The following is a 22,234-nucleotide window of genomic DNA, read 5'->3' as shown; positions in this document are numbered from 1 at the left end:
TTAACCTTTCTCTTCCTTTTTATTCACCAGAAAAATATTTTTCTGATACTTCCTCACTTGTGCAACCGATTTGAACTAAATCCATGAATCTGTCCGTACTTTCTGATGTGAACGAGACAAGACTGAACTTCGTATTTTATTAAAGTTTTTAGCACTCTTGGGAGCGTTGCCTCGGGATCACTGGCCATCTGTTGTTTCAAAATACTTGAGAGGTGATTGATTGTGCTAAACTGGTTAATAACCCTGGGAACAATGGAGCTTTTTCAGTGTCAGTGGCAGCATGTTCAGTGCAATTATCTGGTAAAACCAAAATCGACTGTATAACCGTAACAGAATCCAGTTTTGAAATAAAGGTTATCCTGAGACTGCTGAAGTTCCTGTTGCTGACAGAAGTGCCTGCTTTCATGAAAACTGTGCATTGAATATCTATAGCAAGTGATACCTGAAATGCTTATGGCATGACTTTTGAAGTCTGAAAGTCAGTCATCGGACTGCATTTCAGTTCTGGTGGAGAATGAATGGCCTTTACTTCTATTAGTATCTGTTTAAGACCGTGCATTTCAAAATAGAGCAGCTCTCATCATTTGTCATTTCCAGTAATGTGTTTTGTGACAATATATGGGTAAACTTGAGTTCCCATCTGCCTCTTCTGCTGCCTGCTGACGTCTCAATAAAAATGTTTGAAAGGTGACTCTCTGGAGTGCTGGTGGCGTTTCAGGATTATTATTTTATGTAGTATTTTGTTTGTTCAGGGTAGGGCCAGATTTTGACTGAAGCCTGATTTGGTCGTCCCAGAATATAAATGAGATGATGTCTACAAAGTTGGGTGGAGGTCGTCTTGCACAGTCTGTCATGGTGCACTTCTGGTTGAGTGATCCTGTATGAGCTTATCGCTCCTGTTTGACTTTTAAAGCTTGAAACCACATTGCTTGGGTGATTCAAAGGAGAGAGTTATTAAGGGTACTAGGAAGGGGACGGGTAGGAGCTAGATTCCCTCGCCATTGGCGGTGGCAGTGTGGTGAAATGATATTCTCGTATTGTGGAGCTTGTTAGCTCGCCCTCTTGCTTTGTGATGAACCTTAAGCAGATCTCGTGAAACAGCAGTCATTAGGAACCCAGGTGGAATGTGCAAATGGCAAAATCCTGATGCTCGTGGCTATGTTGTGTTTTGTAAAAGCAAGGATAGATACCAGCTGGGATACAGCTTGAAAATATTTGCAGCCTGTTTCTTGGCTCTTTCCTTTCTACTCGCAGGCTGACCCAACCTGCAGCCCACGATGCCTGGTGTCCATCTGCAAACTTTACCGTGCTGATGTGTGTTATTAGACATTCTGTTGCTGTTCTGCGGTGGTGTAGCTGATTATAAAAATAAGCTGTGGTTATTTTTGCTGATAAAGGATGTCCTTAACATACTCCAGTGAACAGGCATCGTAGCGTCTCGGTCTGTGCTTGGTACACCTCTCTTGGGGAAATGTCTGTAGTGTCTCTTGGGACTGGCACCTTTTTTTTTTTGGCAGACTGTATCTTTTCTTGGTGTTTCTGAGTACTGGGGAACAAGTTCTCAAGTGTTTAATTTCAATCCACATGTCCCCTTTTCGCCTTCCCCTCCAACCCTCAAATGTTGTGTTGTAACATCACGCGTTCTGTGGCGAGCGGTGACTGGCCAAGGGATGCTTCAGCTGATCTAACAAGTCTCTGCTGCTAAAAGGGATGGTGCCTCCCCTGCCCTACTCTCAGCTGTGCTGTCAGCGGCACCACCTCTAGCACCGGGTTTAGCGAAGGGACAGATTGGTTTGGTAAATTGGCAGAAAAGCATTTGCTCTCTCTCCCCCTTGCACTGTATTAGTTTCTGATTGATTTAACGGATTGAAGCAGGTCACTGAGATGTCAAGAAAAGTGCCGGGGCTGGTGCGAGGGAGGTGGTAGGAGTGTGCAGTTGGGAGCGTGGGATGGAGGGACGGGAACTGCCCCTTTCCAGCGGCAGCTTGCGGTTCGGTTGTCACTGCCTGTCTTGTGGTACCACGTCCTGAACTGCCTTGGCTGTTAAAATGCAGGACTCCATGGGTGACTCGAAGAGGATGAACAGATGGAGTCTGGGCGGTTGTCACCTGTGTTACATTTCAGGCCAGAACAGTAAATTTAGGACCATATTACAATGAGTGTTAAAACAATCCCACAACTCTGGGAAGACTGATAGTGAGACTGGGATTTCTGGATGTGGAGAACCCCACCTGTAGGGTAGTTTTGTGCAGTACTCCGCTGGGTCCTGTCGATACCTGTGGCAACAGAGATAGGTGCAAAAAGGAGAGCCTTTTTTAGTGTGGAGAAGCAGCCAGTGAAGGCCATGTAGAGGATGTACGGGGAGAGGCTGTCATCTCTGTTTGGAAGTCACCTGGAGTGTCCTGCTGCACAGACTTGTTAGGCTGAGCGGTTTCTGTGCAGTAGTACGTGAATTCAGGTCACCGGGTTCCTCCAGCTGTAACGGAGCAGTTGGGATGAACAGCTAAACGCGCGTCTGGCCGTGCCCCTGCATGTGTAACCATGAAGGATTCATTTTGTGGTTTTACAGATGTTTACGGAGTCACGATGGATGTTTTACTGACAGTAAGGTAGTTCATTCAGGAATACGGAGGAAAAGGACCTACAATGCTTGTGTCCTTAAAAGTGCCGGAATTCCTCAAAGCCGAAGAGGTCTACAGAACTGTCCCATGTTGCCAGTTCTAATTTATTTCAGTCCCAGCCTTCTGCTTAGCTTCAAGAAGCAATGTCTTCCAGAGCGTTTAACTGTCTCTGCTTGAGCTAGTACCAGTGATTGTAAGGTGTTATTGTTTGATACTGAAGAGCAGAGCAAGGTGTCTCAAAATAAAGCTGAATTTCAGTGCTGAAGCTCTAGTAACATGGATCAGTATTGTCTGCGTGATATTACATTAGGAGAAAATGCTGTTAGGAGTGAGAGGGGTCTGGCCTGCCTGCTGCATTTAATGTGAATGAGGCGAGACAGTGCTTGTAGCCATGGCTACTTTGGGAGCCTGTTCTTGCAGTGAAGTCTGGAGCAGCGTGGAGATTTAAACCAGCAAATAGATTTAAACCAGCGTAGTGAGTACTAGTAATGGTCTGGCTGAAGCAGCAGAGTGCCACGTAGGTTCTTTCAAGCTGCAGATTCTAAAGTCTCTCTTTTGTTGTCAGAAAGGTGCTCGTGTCCCCTCTTAGTGTGGTTCGAAGGGATTCAGAATAAGCAGTGGGTTTTTATTCAGGGAGCTGGAAGCTGGGGAAGTGACTGCAGCCTGATCCTTCTCTCTGCGGTCCTGCAGACCCAAGTTCTTGGCTCCCCAGTGCAGACTGGGACCCACGGTGTATTCTGTCTGCCACCTCAGAGTTGATCATAGGGGGCTGCAAAAGTGAAGAGTGTTACCCAGATATTTGAAGGAAAGTCTAAAAATGCACCGTGCGCTTAATTTTTTCACTGTTGGGGAATTTGCTTTTGTCCAAAGAACAACTCTCTACTTCAGCGAGGCTGCATTTCAAACACGAATTAGAGCCTTTTTGTGAAGACTCTGGTTCACTACTGCTCTGGGTCAGCAGTGATTGACCGATGTTTTCCTTCATTGCTGCTCGTGCTGTTCCCCTGTGGCTGCGCTATTTAAATGTCAGTGTACGGTGGTTACGCAGCTTGATGGAAGGGGATAAAATAGACGGTGGATGAAATCAGTGTCCGGGCTTAATGTTGTCTTTGCATTGTCCTTGCAGTGAGTGAGGTGGACAGGCACCAGTGAAACGCGGTGTGTGCATGCGTATGGATTTTGACTGGGGTCTTGTGTTGACTTTTTGCAAAAATACTCATTGAAGACTCAGTAATTAATTCAATTGCAGTGGTATTGGAGATGGGGGAAATGCAAAACCAGCATAGTCACTGTCTCTTAACCTTTTGGCCAGATTAAGCGCCATCAGCTCTAAAGGGCAACTTAATTCATAAGAACCTCTCCTTACTAGCTTGTTATTTCTTTCTGCTCCTGTCTGCTGTGCCATCTCCCTGGCACCCTGGGAGCCTGACACAGTTCCTCTGTCACCACTGTGCTTCAGGCGCTCTTGAAATCCGATTTGCTGATTCCTCTTGGCATTTCCAAAATCCAGCTTTTCCTTTCCAACTGTGACACGAAGGCTTATTAAGCCTATGGGTTGGCATTTCTTACCACTGCTCTGGCAGCTTTTTCTTTTCATCTCATCAAATCTGTTACTGCTCCAACATTAGTTACAGCCATAAAGTACTATGTACTACTGAATAGCTGTTGTATGAGTTGTACGTGAAGAAGGAGCACTAAAAATACCTTTTAAAAAGGATCCATTTTACTTTTTCTGGCTTCTGAAGTGCTGTTCTTGGGCTTGTCTCAGGTTGACCCTGGTTTTGTGTATGTTTATTTAGTTGCAAGTGAAAAACAGGTCATAGTTATGGAGAAATTAGTGAATGCACGGTAAACATGAAGAGCTGAAATTCTGCAAGTTCCGTGTTCATCTGATATCAGTCAGCGACATGGTTAATGTCGGCTAATCAGTTGCACCAGCTTTGTTCTAAAGGTGAACAACTGAAAGTGATTATTCTGGGATTTACTTCAGTGAACACGAGAGGAAGGGAAAGCAGTTGAAAGAAACATGATGGATTACCTTCCCCTTGCTAACAAAAGCCCTTTGGGAAGAGTCCTAAAAAACCTGTGTGAACGTTGACTGTTTTGATAAGGAAACCCTCAAACATTGGTCTAAATCAAGAATTTGGGGTAAAGGTATCAGTAACTTGTAGACTAGGCCTTATTACCTGTACCCAGCACTGAATGAAGTTCTTCTCTTGTAAAATTAGTAACTTTTTCTGCTTAGTTTTGCCCTCTTGACTTGAAGTGATGTGCTCAGCTCATCCGCCGTGACAAGGAGACCGCAAACAGCGTGGCAGCTAGGTAGTTGGTAGAATTTTACCCAGTGGTGTACTTGCGGTTTCTGACATTTGAAATCCTTAATGCGATGCCAAGCAATCGCTGTTTATTTGGCAGCTCAAAATACCCAGGCTGTGTGTTGTAAGCAGAATATAGAATCTCCAGTGCTTTTAACTTCTAAAGGACTCGATGAAGTTTGATCAACCAGTTTATGCAAGCCGTGTGAAATGGGGAAGTGTGCTTGTGCGTGGTTCGTACATGGGCACGTAGGCAAGGAGCACCAAGCCAGGCTGTTGCCAGTAATGTTGTGTGTCACGTTATTCTGAAATTGTTCTTCTGCAGGATGACTTTACTGTCCCCTATACGAAATTTATAGGGAGCAGTTGGGGATGCTGTGTATTTGGTAATTGGTGTTTCCCGGGGAGGGCTCTTGAGTGTGAAAGGTGTATATTAGGTGGAATTGGATATTTGTAGGAAATTGACATTAAGATATACATGAGAATAGACGGAGAACCTGAATAGGGACATAAATGTCATTGTATTCAGTATTTGTACTGCTTAAAAAGATGAAAACTCTTAACATCTGTGAATGCCCATGTTATGCGGTAGACAAGGTTAGTGGGTTGATACTTAAACGGTCACACAAGTTATTATTCTGATTAAAGCCTTGGATTTACTCTTCAGCATAACTGGAACTTTTTGAAGTGTTCATATTTCAGAAATGTATATTTTTTTGTTGTAGATGTTTACATTTTAGAGACCTTAGGTCTGTCTGCGAGTGGTTTTATGCCTCTGGCTGGCAAAAAGGAAAAAGATACACTTAGAATGTTGTCATGCAAAAGCAAAGAAATGTGCCTTTGTGCGGGAGAGTGACTCACTGTTTCTCAGTGTGACACTTCATTTGCTTGATTGTTTTTGTTGCTGTTCCGTGGGGTTTGTTTATTAAGAGACCACCTCTTCTGCGAAGGTTCCCTTGCTGTTTTTCGTATCTGGTTCTCGTTTCTCCCCCACGCGTGTGTTCCAGGTTTTAGGCAGCCTGTACTTCAGCTACTCTGGCGATGGCACAGTCGTTTCACGACAAGCGTATGAAGGCGAGTAAAGAGTTGTTTTCGTGTTTGCAGTCTGCAGCCTGGGGATGCCTTGTACCTCCGTGCAAAGCTTATCAGTTAGCGGAAGATGTTAATGTGCTTAATGTGCCTTTGAGAAGGGGACTTCAGAAAGTGTCAGAGACTAGATAGGGGAGAGGGAGAGTGCCAAAAATATTTGTAATTCCTAGAGATGGGATACGGTAGGTATCACCAGCTCGTGGGCTGGGGTTTGGATCTGACCCAGTGGGCAGCTTTGGCTCTGGAAATGCCAAAACGGGGGTGTTAGTCGGTGTGTGTGTACGTGCACGTGTATCTTTGACGAACCAGCCCTTGGGTTTGGGAGGGTTTATTATGTTAGGTGTGGAGCAAGCACGCCCGACTCTGTGTGTCTTGCTTGGACACCTGGCTGGGAATAGACATTGCCCCCAAGCGCGAAGGAATTGGCCAACTTCATCCACAGAGTATGCGGGAGTGGGAATTGGGTCGTAGGGTGTTGCATTTAGCAAAGCATTGCTGTTTCTTATTTTTTTTATGAACTTCCTTGCATTTCTGATATTTATTCCCTCGAGAGGTGATCCACCTCTGTAGCGGTGAGACTGCAGAATAGTTGCTGCTTTGCTCTTTTCCGTGGGCATGGAGGTGCAGGAGGACGAGTGGTGGGGAGCTGGCGCAAGAGCTTCACCGCAGTGTCATTCGGGGGCCTCATGGATTTTCCTTACAGGGCCTCTGCAAATATGTTGGAGATGGGCCCTGAGCCTTTGGCTGGGGTTTAGCTTTTCCACAGCAGAGACTGTAGTAACGCTAGTCATTGATCCAGGGACGTGCAGCCTGGAGGTACAGAAACTCTCCTTTCTTGTAAACCGAGTGAGGGGTGTTTGGCTATTGACCTTTGCAGTTCAAGTAAAGCAGCTGTACGTTAGTGAAAACGGGGGTTGAAATAGTATCAGATTCCTCCTCTCTTCCCAGGGTCCGTCAGCTGCTCTGTTAGTTGCAGTGTCTGCGTAAGGTGTGTGTGTGCTGTTGAGAAGTTCACAAACTCCAAAAAAATCTCTTGGACCGTTGTCTGATCAATGTGTTCGGGCCCAGAGTCCTCTTGGTAAAATCTTGTGTTTCACATCCCATTCTTGCAGGGTGTTAATGGTGATGTTACAGTCATGAAAAGGGCTTCTCTTTCCCGCTGTTTTAAGAAGGCTGTTGAAAGTGAGAGAGGCAGAGCGGCGAGGGGCTGCATGTGCAGATGGTGGGCAGTGTAATGATGCTGGCGTCTCGTCTCCGGGTGTTCAGGGGGGTGTTTGGGGCCCTGCAGGGAAGGGCGGAGGTACTGAAAGTGGATGTCGAGGTTGCGTGGTCCTGCCCTGGGAGCAGCATTTTGGTGGGGTGGGAGAACTCTGCAGAGCACGAAAGCAGCCCCTGCACGTGTGCGTAGGGCACTGCGGTCGCGCCTTACGGCAGTAAGAGGTGTGACTGCAGGAAACATCGGTGAACCCTTGGGAGCTTTGATTTAGCTTGCATGTACGTCTGACAGTAGCAAAAATTTGGCAGCAGGGTTTACGCTGTGAAGTGATGGAGACCCTTGAGGAGGAGGCTGGACTCGATAGGGCCCTTCTGACGTGAATTTTGTGTGAGTCTGAGATTGTGGCTGGGTATTCATGGTTTTATTCCACGCTGAAGTCTGTCTGTAGGATTCTTTACTAGGTAGATTATAGTGGAAGCATAGTTTAGACTTGAATCATACCTTTATTTGCTGTGTAAGTGTATCTAAAGCAGGAGTTGGTGGTTGCTTTTTATTTTAGGGTGTCTCTGATGTAGTGGTTAGATTTCCCATTTCCTTGGGAAAGAGTAGGAAAACGGGGATTGTATGAATCTAGTTGGCTAATGCATCTCAAATTCCACCTCCTTGAGCTGCAGGAGTTTGCCTCATGCTCCAGTACAGCACCCTTACCCTGTCCCGTCTTCCCTGCTGCTTGCTCTTTATGCCTCTTATTTTTTCCGAACATGTTTCTGTCCCTTCCCCACTATGACCTTTGCTTTCCCTCTTCCGTGGTGGTGCCGTGGCACACTCCTGCCCCAGAACATCTCGGCTGATGAAGCTGCTGTGAGAAAAGTGACAGCACACGGCTCCCTGCCCGCTGCTGGCCCCAGGCAAAGGGCTGGGGATGCAGGAGGCTGGCGGCACCGCTCCTCCACAGCGGCCAGCGCGGCTCCGACTGGGAGTGTGTGAGACAGGTTAGTACGAGCTCAGCAGCGAGTAACTTCCAAAATGTACAGATCTCTTTTTTTTCCTGAAGTATTAAGTTGCTAGATTTTGCCAAGATCTTCTAAACAAACCAATTTTGAAGATTTTTGGCCGAACCCTTTATGATGCAGAGCAATGAAACCATTTGGGGCCATTTAAGTTCATGCAGTATTATTTGGTCTGGGCCATTAGAAGGCTTTGCTGGATTGGGAGAACTGTAACAGGACGTTAGAGTTTTCATTTTACATGTGATTTTTTTCAGTTCTAGCACTCAGGGCAATAAAAGAACTTTTGGGAAATGGGCACGTTTTCTGTGTTCTCCCCATTTGCTAGCATCTTTTCTGTCCCTGTTGTGCTGCTTGTCCATAAAATTATTTTCTCTGCTGGCATATGCAATACCGAGCTCTTTAAGAAAAGATGGGGAAGATCCAGTTCGTAACAGAAATTTGAAACCTTGCCAACCACAGTGCTATTAAATACCACTTTTCAGCTTCCATATTCTTAGAAAAGTCTCTCCAAATAGTGAAATAAATGCCCATTTGTTAACCTCTCTCTCAAATATGCTGGCTAGTTTAACCTGCAACTTGTAGATCTGTCCTGGCCGTACACCCTGTGAAAGAAGGATGGTTAACTACAGAGGGGTAGCGAAACTATAATGTTATGTCCACAGTCACTAATGGCATGAATGCAGGCAGAGCTCTGCTGGCTGCAGGGCAGGAGTGCAGCAGTGTTGTCACTGTTTTGTCTGGTTTGGTGCACGTTGCAGTGTGGTTCAACATCCTTTAATGCCACAAATTGTACTGGTTTCAGTGGAAACTCAGGTTAGGCTGTAGCTCCTATTGTTCTTCAGCCAAAACATCAGTGAGTACGTATTCTTAACATGGCCTCTATGTATTGTGAAGAAAAAAAATGTGTCCCCTCTATCCTTTATTTTATACTGCTGGAAGACATAGTAGGTTCACTCAAGCCACATCCAAAGTGATACGTTTTCCTAGTTGATGACCATCTCCTTAGGTAAATGCAGCTGTTTGGATAAATTGCCATATAAAGATGTAGGTGGTGTTATAAGCACAAAGACATACGACTGTAAAATAAAATCTGAACATTCTTGAGTATCAGATTACCCTTACAGCTTTAGAAGGCTGTATATCTATAAACCAGTCTTTAACGATAACTAACAACGTTGGACAACTGGGTGCTGAGTTGGAACTCCTTTTGCATGTCCTGTCAAAAGTGAACATGGTGAAAATTTTGACAGGGTTTAGTCTTCCTTTATTTTGGCTCAGCTACGGTTCACTGACCTTGCAGGGAAAAGCCCTTGACAAACCATTGCTGTTCTCTTTGGACTGTTGCATTGAGATGCAGAGGTTGCCATGGGGGAGCTGGGGCTCCCTGAGCACTCTCAGCTCAGCTGCTGTAAGATGCAGAATTCCCATGTTCTGGAAACGGTGTGGATCACCCTCAGTGGATTTGGATGCAGTCTGCCTGTGGGAAGCATTTTGCAGTTCAAGAGGTTGACAAGCAGCTTGTGATTTTTGTTTTGGTATGGGCATCCTTTTGCAAAACTTGAGGGAAAACTCATAAATAACAGAGTGATTAAAAAAAAAAAAAATCTCTGGACCCATAATTAAAAATCTCTGATTTGTATGTGTGACTTTTTTTTGCTGTGCTGAAGACTTGAGTTTTATGACTGTACCTGCGGGATGGTGGTGCTGCTGCTGTGTGGGCGAGTTAACTGAGGAAGGGCCACGGCACAGCTAGTGGTACTTTACTCCCCTGTTTATTACAGCACAGGGGAGCTGGAAAACGTTCCAAGGAGAAGAGTGTGATGGGATCTCCTGATGTCACCGGCAGGGTGAGCAAGGAGAGGGTTGCTCATCATGTGCTGTCAGGTAGATACTGTACATCTCTTTCCTGTAATTGGAACATTTATGGGCATTTCTCGCTTTTGAGCCAGGTAGCTTTTAAACAATCACCTTCTGATTAAGAATTTGTTTAATGCCTTCTCTCCTGCAGGCTGTAAATAGCTATTGATTAATTTAATGCCTTTGTGCGGCTTGTTCTCTTTCCATCTTACGATGCCATACCTGGTTTGGCATTTTTAACGGTGCAGCTTGTCAGAGGGCTGTGCGGTGGCTGCTTCTGGGCCTGGTATCTTTTCTTCTGAGAAGGTATTCACTGCGGTATCATGGACTGTGGCGTTGTATCCATAAAGGCATTTTGTTAACTCTGGTTCATTTGTTCACCTAACAGGTTTGCGATTGTGCTGAACACAGGAACAAGGAAATGGCCCAAAGCAGAGTTTTCTTTAGGAGACTTTTATAATTCTGTCCTGCAACCTTAGAAGTTTGTGTCAGGGGAAGGTTTTAAATCCATCTCCTGAGTTACAGTTCAGTGTCTTAACTCTATTCCATTCATGTATTTCAAAGCCTTTTTATATCTTCACAAAGATACAACTTTATCCTTCTCCCTCAGAGTTTCTACCCTGGTATGAAATTTAATCTGTATGCCTTGCACTTCATTTCTTCTTACTTGGCAGAAAAAGGGAAGATGATCGTTTGGCTTGTTATGAAGAGATACAAAAGAAAGTCTTAGTAGTAGTAGTAAATTTACTGTGTCCCTTTTAGTTGTCCACTCATAAAGGTCACACAGGTTATAATTGGGATAGGATGGGTTTTTTTTTTACTTCATAACTTTGCAATGACTCGGCCTCAGCTCTCAAGACGTTTGCTCAGCGTGCCGAGCTCTCTGTTGTCACAAACCCAGCGGGCATCGGCTGTAGCGTTGCTCATCGCAAAGGAGAGGGCGCGCTAGGAATGTGTACAGCGACATAACTTACTGCTGTGCTGGAGGGGGGCCCTCCCGAAAGACTGCCAGAATAACTGGGGAAATGCGCCTTTTTGGCCCTCAGTTGGTTAATGAGTTGTTTCACAACAATCTGTGCTACTTTTTTGGATTACAAACTTCTTAATTAGTTTACTTTAGTGGATCTGGTTTTGAGGATCAAGTATGTTGAAGACAAGCATTACGAGTAGATCTGAAATGATGGCCCGTGTCTGAACTCTTGCTGTTGGTGACCTAAAGGCTGTGAAAGATACAGATCGCCCGTGTCAAGTGTTAACATTTCTCCTGTCACCAGCTGTACCAAGTTGCTTTGAGCTAAACCTAAAATTGTTGCTTCTGGTGATGATTGCATGGTCAAAATGTGTTCGATGAGTAAGGTTGCATTGTATCTTGGCATCTCCAGATAAACATTAATAAAGCCCTAAAATAACGCTGAAACCTGGAAAACTTACAGGGCTGTTCTGTTTGTTCATGTGTTTTTCGAGTTGAAGAGGAAAATCTGGTGAAGCTGATTTGGCTTTGGGGGCTTTCAGTATTGCAGCACTTCTCAAAATCTGCAGGAAAATGTATATATATATATATATATATGTATTATTTTTTTCCATTTTAAAGAGAAACACTTTTCACAGGCTTCTCCAAACTATACAAATATTTTTACAGGCCTTAAAAACCTTTACTAAAAGTTTGTTTTTACAGAATCTGAACTTCTGGCCCGGTATGAGCTGTTAGGAGTTGGTGTGCTTTTTTTTTTTGTCAAGAAAGTCACGAAGCAGAGTAAGTCTGTACTGCGGTAATTAATAGTACTTTTCAGATATTTCACACAGCTGTTTCTTGTTACGTGTGTGGTGAGAGCTGTGTGCTTGGGCACATCTCAGAAGTCCCATTTCCCCCAGTCCCTGCCCAGAGCAGTTCTCCACATTCTGGCTTCCCCGGAGGGCTAGGAGTTGCAGTGAAGGTTTTTGAAGCTGTTCACAAGTCTGATTTTGGCCTAATAACTCGGGAGGGCTCTGTTTTGGACACCAGATTCTGGGATGAAATTAAACATTTCACCTTTTTATAACTACCGAGGTTTCCTTGGAAGTCTGAAGTTGTTAGTGAATTATGAGGGGTTTGGTTTTTTTTCTTTGTGCAAAATGGCAACAGGCACATAATTCGTAAGAAACCATTTTATCTCTTTAGAGTGCAGCGTTTGTATTAAGATGGCTTCAGTTGTGTATAGAAATCACGAGCCGCTCTTACTGATGTCTGTCTGTAGGGAGAAATCAGATGAAATAATTTTAATGCTTACAAAAGGGCTTGCAGCAATTATCCTAAAGACTTTATGTTCCTGGTATTCTTCTTGTTGGAGTTTCTTTGGTCCTGTCTTTAGGAACAACAGAGGTAAACCAAAAAAGTTTTCATTTGTATCGCAAAAAATCTCTTTTTCCCCACAACAAAAAGCCAAATAAGCAGCAACCGCCCTCTTGAATCTCAAGAGATGCTCCCGCTCCAGAATTTACAGTGACTTCAAGCGTTTGTTCTGGTGGCTGAAAAGGTCAAGCTCTTTAAAACTGCATCATTAAATAGAAGCAACTCTGTACTCCACAAAAGCAGGCAGGTGCATGGGGCTCATGTCTGAGATGACGGGTACCAGTGTTGCCCATCAGACTTCCCCCGCTAAGCTGCCGTACCAGCGTTGCCGTACGGACCCAGGTACGTGTCGGTCGTGAACCCTTCAAAGAAAGAAACGGGCAAACGCACAGCGATGCCAGTCCTGGGCCGAGCCCTTGTGACTGAGTGGAGCGCAGCTGTCGGTTCCTCTAGCTGGGCTTTTGTCATGCTCAGGTCTCTGTATAGTGTCTTCAAATAGAAAATGTTTTTAATTCCCAAAATAATTTCTGGGATGCAAGCAGGAGGGAGAAGTTCCAGTCCAGGTCGTTTTTGGAAACACCGATAGTCTCACACCAGATGAGTCACATCCTTCATTTGGACACCTGATGGACACATAACCAGTACCAGCTTGCGACATCCCACTTGTTCCTTCTTTAGCTGCTGCAATTCTTTGGTAAAAGCTTTCTTTGTCTTTACACATCCCAAGAAGGTGAGAAGCTGTTTCTCAACTGTTCCTCGTTTTTGATGCCTGTGTTGCAATGATCTTGCTTCCTGTTACGGAATTACAGCTGCTCTTAAAAGTCCATGTTTAGTGGAACTGTGGATGAAAGCACAGTATTGCAGAGAAAAACAGTGCTCATCTGGGCTTGATGCTCTTTTTGTGAGTGAGAGGGTTTGCAGGTGCGGGTTTCACTGGAAATAATGGCCATCCAGACTAGAGGGAAACCTAGGGGTTTTGGGAGATCTGATTTCTTGTGTTCTTCTGTTACTGAAGTGGTTGTGTTTGTTTTTAGTAGAAATTGAATTGTACTGCCTGTGCAAGCTGGCTCGATGGGGTGGAGCTGCAGGGAATGGGCATGTATTTTGCTTGAGGAGGGGAGAGAAAGGACAACACGTCAAGCTGCAAGCAGTCCAAAGAGCTCATTTGACTTGCTGTATGGGCCTTTCCCCCGTTTTTTAAGTGATGTTTCAAATAATCCAAGTCAGGTTTTCAGAGGGAGAAGTTCTAAAAATGGTCGGAATAGATCAGGATCTTCTGTGAGGTTTAGGACAGCACGTACGTTCCTTATTTTTCCTCCTCCTCTCCAGAAAAATGGCTCCAAGAGAGCGTTTAGGTTTCTTTTGAGCCACAACTACCTACCTAAGTCACACAGAAGGTATCTGGTGGACTTTGCTGTCCTATTTGGCGTAGTTTCTTGTACTGTAGTATTCCCCATCCTGTGTAGCTAATGGTTGAAAAACCTGAACTTTGAGGTGCAGTGTCACAGATACTCCTGTTAAGGGTTAGCCTGAAATGCAGCGTAGATGCAACTTCCTGGCTCTGCTGTTTTAACCACTTAAAGGCTTGATTCATTTCTCGCTCTGAATGCAGGGATGTGAACACTCAGGGAAGGAAAAAGAGGAAAAAATAGCCAACAGCTCTCCTGGATTTAGGTGGAGACTGCTTTTGGCTTACCGCTTGAAACAAGCTGCGGGCAAAGGGGAAGACGCTTGTCTGTTAATCTAAACTACTGGATGCGATTTGTGGCTAGAAAAACCCATTTTGGCTTTGTGTTCATTCACAGGCAGTAGCTAAAAGCTATGGGATCCGACCTTACAGGTTTCCAAAAAAACATGACTCTTCATTTTTTTTTTTTTTAAATAATTGATTCAAATAAACCCACTTTTCATGTTCCTAATTTGTATAATACCGTTTCTTGTGTCTTTGCTGTCACCGTCTACTTCTGCAGTTCTTTCTGTTTGTTTATTTTAACCTCTTATTGGATGTATGATGTAAACTGGTATTTCTCTGTTGGGAACTGCTAGAACATTTAGTGCGTGATACTGTCCTGAATGGTCTTAATGGTAGTCCAGCCTCGTGCCTCTCTGACAGCCTAGCTGTATGGACTTGCATGCGTTCAGTGTGGGATGCCGTTCTATAAACGTTAAGAAATACTTCCACAGGAAAATTGCCATGAAGAATTTCCATTTTCTGTGAGCAGTTGACTGTGCCATAAGTGGCCCTTAAGGAATTTTATGGGTTTTTAAGTTGCTTTTATGTGAAGATAGAACAATAACTCACGCTGATTGCTGCCAATTTGACAATAGCTACTCACTTTGTAATAAGCATTTTCTTCGATGAAAAATGGGATCAGAAAGCTAGAGGTTGAAAGTTTACAGTCTTCGCTGCAAGCTGAAGCTCAGGCTTTCTCTGGTTTGAGGTTTGAAGCTTTAGGCTTCGCCGTCAAGTGCCGAAATCCCACGATGGCTGTGAAAATTTACTCCTGTCTTTTTTGTTCGCAGTCAAACTGCAGCTTCAAGCAGAAGAAAGAGGAGTGGTGTCAATCAAAGGTGTGAGCGCAAATCGCTTTCTGGCTATGAATGAGGACGGCAGATTGCTGGCCTTGGTAAGCAGCAGTTTTTTTCCTGTTTATCTGTGTGTGTGTTTGCGTGTCTGTGCTGGTAGGTCCTCTCCTCGCTCTGTGCTGAGTAACCTCTCTCCAGCAGGACTTGCTCAGCTTGTCCGTGTGTCATTTATCAGGGAGAAATCAGCTCCGCACAACTTCTGTCAGTTAACTGAATTATGAGTTGGAGTATGTCTGCCCTCACCTAGAAGCCGCAAAACGTAACCGGAATGGCCTGGCTGAGGGAGAGACATCATAGTGATCGCGTAGAGAAGGAAATTGTAAGAACAAATGGAGAATCAAGTGTCGTGTGTGTCCGTTGTCCTGCCGTCCCGTTCCCCCCCCCTCCAAATAATTTTTTTGTCTTTCACTTCCTTTCACATGAAGTGATTGTAAAGACCCTTTTGAAGTAGAAAGTAAAGCCATTTTTTTTTTAAATTTAGAGTTTAATGTTTTTTATAGCAATCTGTATACATTGTTTTCTCATTTTCCTCTTCAAAGAGAATCAAGTATTTTGGTTGGGTGTACTGCCAAACCAGAAAACTGGCAAGAAAAACATTTTTGAAAATGTGATGATAAAATAATTTAAAAGTTACACGAATGTAGGTAAATTAAGCTAGTCTCTAGTGAGACTAGTTTTTGTTTAAACTGTGCATTTTATTGGTGTCAGCCTAATTTTTAACTGTTCTAAACCCAGTGTGTTCAGCAGCCTCTGAAAGCTAGCAAGGTCTCCTAGGGCTGGATTACAAAGTGTCCCTTAAGAGCTGCAGTTCCATTCATTTCGCTTATGAGACGCAGGCACCGTCCATCTGTCATCCCTGTTTGTAACCTTCAGTGCGGACAAACTCCCAGCGCTTGTGCAGTGCCGCCCTGGGGCATCCTGCTACAGGATTTCGGTTTGAAGTAGTCCCTGATGCTGTGGTGTCGTGCACGCAGCCCCACGCAGCTTCCGCGCGAGTCCCCGCCGGTAAGAGGTGTCAATAACGACGGGCGCTCCTCACCCAGCTGAACCTGATGAGAGACCCCTGCCAAGGGCTGCCGGGGCTGATTCCCCCAGCTCTGCCGGAGTGAAAGGAGCCTGAAGGCAAAGAAAGCACTTCAGCAGGGCTGTCCGGGAGCCCAGCTCCCCCGTGTGCTCCTCAGCACCGCGCCTCTCTGGCTCCGAGGAGCCCCTTTGGTTCGTGCCTGTGAACACGGCTAAAGAACCCGTTTCAAGTTACGGCGTTACGTGCTCGGGGATGGGGTGACAGCTCAGTTGAAGAAAATGTGAGGAGTAGTCAGTCCGCTGTGCTATTCTGGAGTTAAGGATAATTGGGAATTTCCTGTGGCGCTGGTGTGGCGGCATTCGGCTTCCCGTTCAAATTGCCCTCCTGCCGTGAGCGAGAGTGAATGGTCAAAACAGGGTGTTTAGCACCTTTTTTTAAATGATAAACACCTGGGTGCGTTTATGTTTATATTTGGGATTTCCAGCCTACTGTTGTATGGTGGGTTTGGGTTGTAGAACATGCTTCCCTTGCAGCTGTCTGCAGCGATTTGATCTGCTTAGTTCTGGTGAGGCGATGTGCTTGGAAAGGATCTGCCGTCCACTCGGAACTACTCCCTCAAAATCTGGTAGAGTTGGGTCACTTCATGCTTCTCACTCGAGCTTATAAAATGTCGGTTTTGTTTTGCTTTGTTTCTGGAAATGGGTATTACGTGACTCGTGTTTACTGCAAACGCTACTTCCTACAGCTCTTCGTTTTGGCTACTCAGAGGTGGAAATTCTCTGAAGTTTTCGGTCTTCCACCAGCCCAATGAATACTTCTGCAATTTCACGATCTCTTTCTGCAGCACAGGCAGTGTTTTTTCCATGAGGATCTCTGTACTGCAACTTCCAGCAGTTTGCGGCCAATTGTGCCTCTACTGTTTTCTGCCTATAAACACATGAAACCGTTCCTAATTGCCAGCGTTTCTTTTTCAGTTTGAGCAGTGTTGTGTTTCAGTGAGGGCTCTGAAAGAGCACATGCTGGAAATCTTTGCAGTGAAGCGATCTCATCAGTGCATATCTGCTGAAACCTTGGAGTTTTTCTTCTAAAACACTATGGAAATTTAATTTCTAAACACCTATTTAGTTCTCTGACCCACTGGTCACTCAAGTACCCCTCTGTCCTTCTTAACATCTGGGTTTTTTTCTTCTTTTTTTACTGCTTTTCAGTGTTAAGGGTCAGTTAGCGCAGTGTTCTTGTTTTATATCAGCATCTTCAAAAATCACAAATGATTATTCAGTCCTGTTTTTCATCTAGTTGGATGTTTTTGTCGTTACTTTGTTGGGACATGCTTTCATGGTCTGTTTGGAGTTGGGTCTTGCAAAATGATTTACTGCTTAGCCAACGTGCCACTGCTTCCACTGGTGATTTGCGTGGTGGTGCCGCAGATCACGTTCTTGCCTTCAAGCTGGATGTGAACGGCTTTTACTTTAGCAGTTCTGTGCTCGGTGTTTACTGACAGACTCAGTTCTTGTGGGGTAGAGGTGATGATCTTCACCAGTTCAGTCACCGGAGGGAATGGCTGGTTACTAATGCAGCCAGTCAAAACCTCCCCTTGGAAAATGCTGGTTTAACTAAAAATACTTGTGCAGAAATGTATCTATTCCATCAGATTTTTAATGGAAAAATTGAAACATTTTACTTCTGATACGGCTCATTTTGACTTTCCAGTTTCATTTAATTATAATGAAATATTTTCACTTTTGATTATTTCATTTCATGGAGACATTTCTCAAAATTTCCCATGAAAGGAAGAATTGCACTTTTGAGTAACTTTTATATTTCACAAGAAATAATTTGGCGTTGCAGGATACGACCTGTTGGTTCTGTCTGTCCTGCTTCTGTGGTTTTGCTGTGACCGGACAGGTTTTGCCAGGCCGAAGGACTTGAAGGGAATTCTCCGCTTTTGATGTTACGGATTAAAATTGTGATACAAGAATATTTGTGAGAATAACCTTCATTTCCTGGCCCTTTCGTAGTTAGAAAAGGCTAAATATGATCATTACCTTTCTTGGGTCAAACTGCCATCTGCTGTGGTAGTTACAGGTTAACCCTCTGGTTTCAGTTTTGAGAATGAACAACCTTGAGGCATTTTAATTCCTAATCTGAGTCCAAAATGTTAAAACCAGTTAATGGGCACAGTGTGATACTAAAGCAGATGCAGTTTACGCTCAAAGATCAATCAGTGGGTGGCGTTTGGCCGTGCAAGAACTGTCGCAGGAAGTTGCTGCCTCTTTCGGTCAGTTCCTCTGCGCTGGTGATCCTGAATCCATCAGGATTTCAGCGGTCGTTACGGTTTGGCTGCTGAGAGCAGTGGCATGCAGCAGACCGTCATATGGGCGCAGCTGCGACCAACGCTGCTAACGTTAAAACCTCCTGCGCTCGGCGGTTGATTTAGTCGCCCAGGCTTCTTCTGGGTGGAGGTCTTGCTTGGCAGCAGACAAAACGCTGCCTGGTGGCGCGTGGCACTCGCTCCCTGCCACTGCCCCGAGCGTTTTCCCTTCCTGTATCCTGTTCACGAAGGGCTGTAGGGTTCAGGTATCGCGTGATGTGCTGGGAAAGCTTCCCCTGCCAGATCACCGCTTGGAATGCAGCCTAGGCCAAAGTGTATTTAAAAAAAAAAAAAAAAAAAGAATACCCAGGGTTTTTCCAGGGGCTGAGTCTCACAGCGCGGTGGCCAGCATCCCACTCCTGCTGGACAGCAGTCCAGCTTCTGAAATGTGGCCTTCGGCAGATGTTCAGGAATACTAGTTCGTGAAGCCTGAACTATCATTTGTCACCTAAACGTTCACTTTCATGTCAAAATATTTATGTTGGCAATGCCCTGTAGGAAAGCAGTGGTATCAGGTAGGCTTTGTGGAGAAATGAGGACTTGAGTGTCCAGAGTGAATTGCATGGCACACTGCAGAACATCTTGATGAATGTGGGGAAAAAAAAAAAAAAAGGTTTTATCTATCTTTTTCTTTTTTCACCCTTTGATTATTTTTTATAACACCTGTCAATTGCCTGAGTATCTGTTTGAGGAATTTAGTCTGTTTTTCTTTTTAAACCTGAGATGAGGAAGGCTAAAGAAAAACTATGTGTTTCTCTGAGTTGCGATTGTGTTTACTTTGTGGATTTAGTGTGAATTTGCCTCTTGTCTGTACGTGGGGTCTGGCAGTGGCCGCTTGCGTTCACCGCGGGCGCGCTAGAAGCCATTTACTTCCTAGTGGAGTTTGAAGCAGGACTCTGCTCCTGCTGGCGCTGGGCATCCCATCTCCCTTCCCAGCTCGCAGCCACACCGGCCGGGGCTTGCCCGGGAAGCCTGTGTAGAGGAACCTGGTGCTGCGGCATTCGGAGGCCGTGCCCTGCCCGGCACCTCCTCAGCACCCGTGCCGCCCGCTCTTTCAGCGCTTCCAGAAGTGCCACCGCTTCGGGTAGGAGGTGGAGGCGAGGTGCAAGCTGGCTGTGATGGTCTCTTTGCCAGAATTTCCAGCTTGGGCAATTGTACTGAACTTGGCTAAACTCTGCTTAAAAAAGTTGGATTTTGCTCTGAAATACTGCTTTTCCTTACACGGTTTCTGTCCCCTCTTAAGGCAGCTGCAATCCATTTTAGGTTTGGACCTGTGGCTTGAGATGATTAATACATCTGTTTTCACATTGCTGGAACAAAGGGCATTAAAATACAATTTATCTTGAGAAAGGCTATTTAAAATACAGATCATATGAAAATTGTTAATTTGATTTCTGCTATTTGAAATGTAAAAATATTAGTGAGTTATAGAAATCAGCAGTGGCATATGGCTTTTCTCTTACAAGTTCTTTTCCTTAGAAACCAGAATTGGTATCTGAAAATGGTTAAGGTGGAGGAAAAAGCTTCAATTTGAAGACATATGTTTGGAGACAGATCACTTTATTCCAGACTGCATCGGAATGACTTAATTGCTTGTAGCTACAGAAACTTGGCATAGATGAGGAGTTGCTCTCTTATTGTATGTTTTCGTGCATACTGTATGAAGTCCAGTTGTTCCAGGCTCACGTTTTAGTTCTGGTTGGATTATATATTCGTGAATAGTAACAGAAGATTTTAACAGTGAGTAGCCTGCTTGTTTAGGGCCTTGCTTCACGTTCCCTGACTCCTCTCCAAGATTTTTATATGCTTTCTTGTTAATAACTATAGTTTCTCTCCTCTTCTGGCATTCCCAAAAATCTTCTGGGTAGATGAGTATGACTGAGTTGGACTGACAGATGGTCCATGTGGAAAGAAAGTGGCCCCCCCCACCCCCCACCACTGCCAGCCCCAGCTCCAGTAAGTTCCTGCGGTGCTGAACTTGTGCCGTCTTGGTATTGGAGAAAATAATTTCTCTTGCTCCAAGCGCGGGTTCTGCAGGCAGGTTTGCTGCTGCGAGAGCCATGCGGTCTGCTGACGGGTGTTCTGCTGTTGTGAGTGTGTCTTGGGATAAATGCAGTTAATGCCGATAGCGATCCTCTTCCTGCCGAATGAGATCTGACTGGAAGCTGTTTCTACGTCCTCCTACGTTTTCGATACAGAGGTGGAACCATGTAGATGTCAGAAAGCGAATAAACTTTCCTGTTTTCTGTTGCCTACAAACGGCTGTAAATACTAATCATCGTTAAATTAGCTGCGTGCCAAGTCCTCCAGGCAGTAACAGCAATCCAGGAAGATTTGTGGGTTAAAGTCTTGCAATAGGTAACGCCTGCCTTGCGTGATGCTGCTGACAGGAATGGGACCATTTGAAAATGGAGACTCTTCGTATGGTCGAGGGAGCAGTGGTTTCTGCCGTGTGCGGGAGAAGGTACATCACGCTGTGCTCCTTAAGGGCAGGGTTACCTTTTGAGGGCTCGATACGCAGTTGAGCATCTTCTGTCTGATGATGATCAAATGCAGCGCGTAAGGAAAGACATACAATTCCTGGTACTGGTCTCCCAGCCTCCAGCCAGTCTCAGCTTTGGGGTCTTTCCAGCCAAGAAAGGTTTTTACCTATTTAGTAAATTTCAGCTGATTTCTTTTCCATCACCTTGTCCAGAAGTGACTTGAATCCATGCAAGCTGGGGGCAGCCGTAACTTCCTATGGCAAGGAGCTCCACAGCTCAACTTCCACCCGCTGTGATTGCTAAGTGTGAGGGCGGCATGTTAATTCCACGTAGGTGGCGTTGGTTTTGAAGACTTCCAGAAGTAGAATAACTCCAGAGATGCACTTCCGAACACTAGTAGGGTGTGCTTGGGCTGTATGTGGAATAGAACTCCTTGCCAGGTCCAGTCTTAAAATTATTTGTGAAGTTTTGAATTTTAAAAGATCTTGAACAGACGCAGGCTTGGCACTGGTTCAGAGAGCTATAAATAGACTTGAATTAGCTTTAGGAAAAAAGTTAAACCTCGAAGTTAAAAAAAGACTAAGCAAAGGCTGAAACTCCGTGCCATACGATTTATGTAATTGGCAAGAAGGCTGGTTTGAGGGAGGCAAGGGAAATAGTGCCCTTTCTCTTGCGTCCCGCTGTTCTTCCTGGTTAAACTATACCCTAGGATGAGACGGCACAGCTGCTGAGCGTGGAAGTCAGTAAGTGCCAAGGGACAGGGTTCTTCATTTAGTGTTTGAATTTCAGATCAGAACAAAGAATTACGTAGTGAAAACAAACTAGAGCGTGCTTGGTCTGGGTTAGAGACAGTAAATGAACCACAGTTAAAAACTCTTCTTCTTGTAGGTGTTTTAATTTAACAGTATTTTCGCAGTAACTGTATCTTTCTTCAAACGTGAAACATTCAATGAATTTCTTACACTTCTTGGTTAGTCCCATGAACCTGCAGAATTGACTGGTGATAGGAGTACTAACAATCCTTTTCTTTTTCCCTTTTAGAAATGTGCAACAGAAGAATGTTTCTTTTTTGAGCGTTTGGAATCCAATAACTATAACACTTACCGATCACGGAAATACTCCGACTGGTACGTGGCACTGAAAAGAACTGGGCAGTACAAACCTGGACCAAAGACTGGACCTGGACAGAAAGCTATCCTTTTCCTCCCCATGTCAGCTAAAAGCTGATTTCCACAGCGCATTCCCAGCACACACGCCGCACTACGCTAAAGACGTCGAGTTTCCTCTGAAGTAGCAAAAATAGAAGCAATCATTTGCTGATACTAACTGCTTT

The 22,234-nt window shown here is 44.7% G+C and overlaps 1 protein-coding gene across 1 annotated transcript in view; it reads left to right on the top strand.

Moving 5' to 3' along the window:
- The window catches only part of FGF2 (fibroblast growth factor 2), a 28,805-nt gene extending 6,677 nt beyond the window's left edge, over window positions 1-22,128 (top strand). Inside the window, exons 2-3 of the mRNA XM_086464384.1 lie at window positions 14,961-15,064; window positions 21,943-22,128. Coding sequence (XP_086320510.1) covers window positions 14,961-15,064; window positions 21,943-22,128 — 290 coding nt within the window. The remainder of the gene's footprint in view (window positions 1-14,960; window positions 15,065-21,942) is intronic.
- The last annotated feature ends 106 nt before the right edge of the window (window positions 22,129-22,234 follow it).

Source organism: Leptosomus discolor, chromosome 4, assembly GCF_034619465.1.
Source record: "Leptosomus discolor isolate bLepDis1 chromosome 4, bLepDis1.hap2, whole genome shotgun sequence".
Taxonomy (NCBI): domain Eukaryota; kingdom Metazoa; phylum Chordata; class Aves; order Leptosomiformes; family Leptosomidae; genus Leptosomus; species Leptosomus discolor.
Note: the sequence above shows the minus strand (reverse complement) of the source record. Positions and strands in the feature narration are given on the sequence as shown.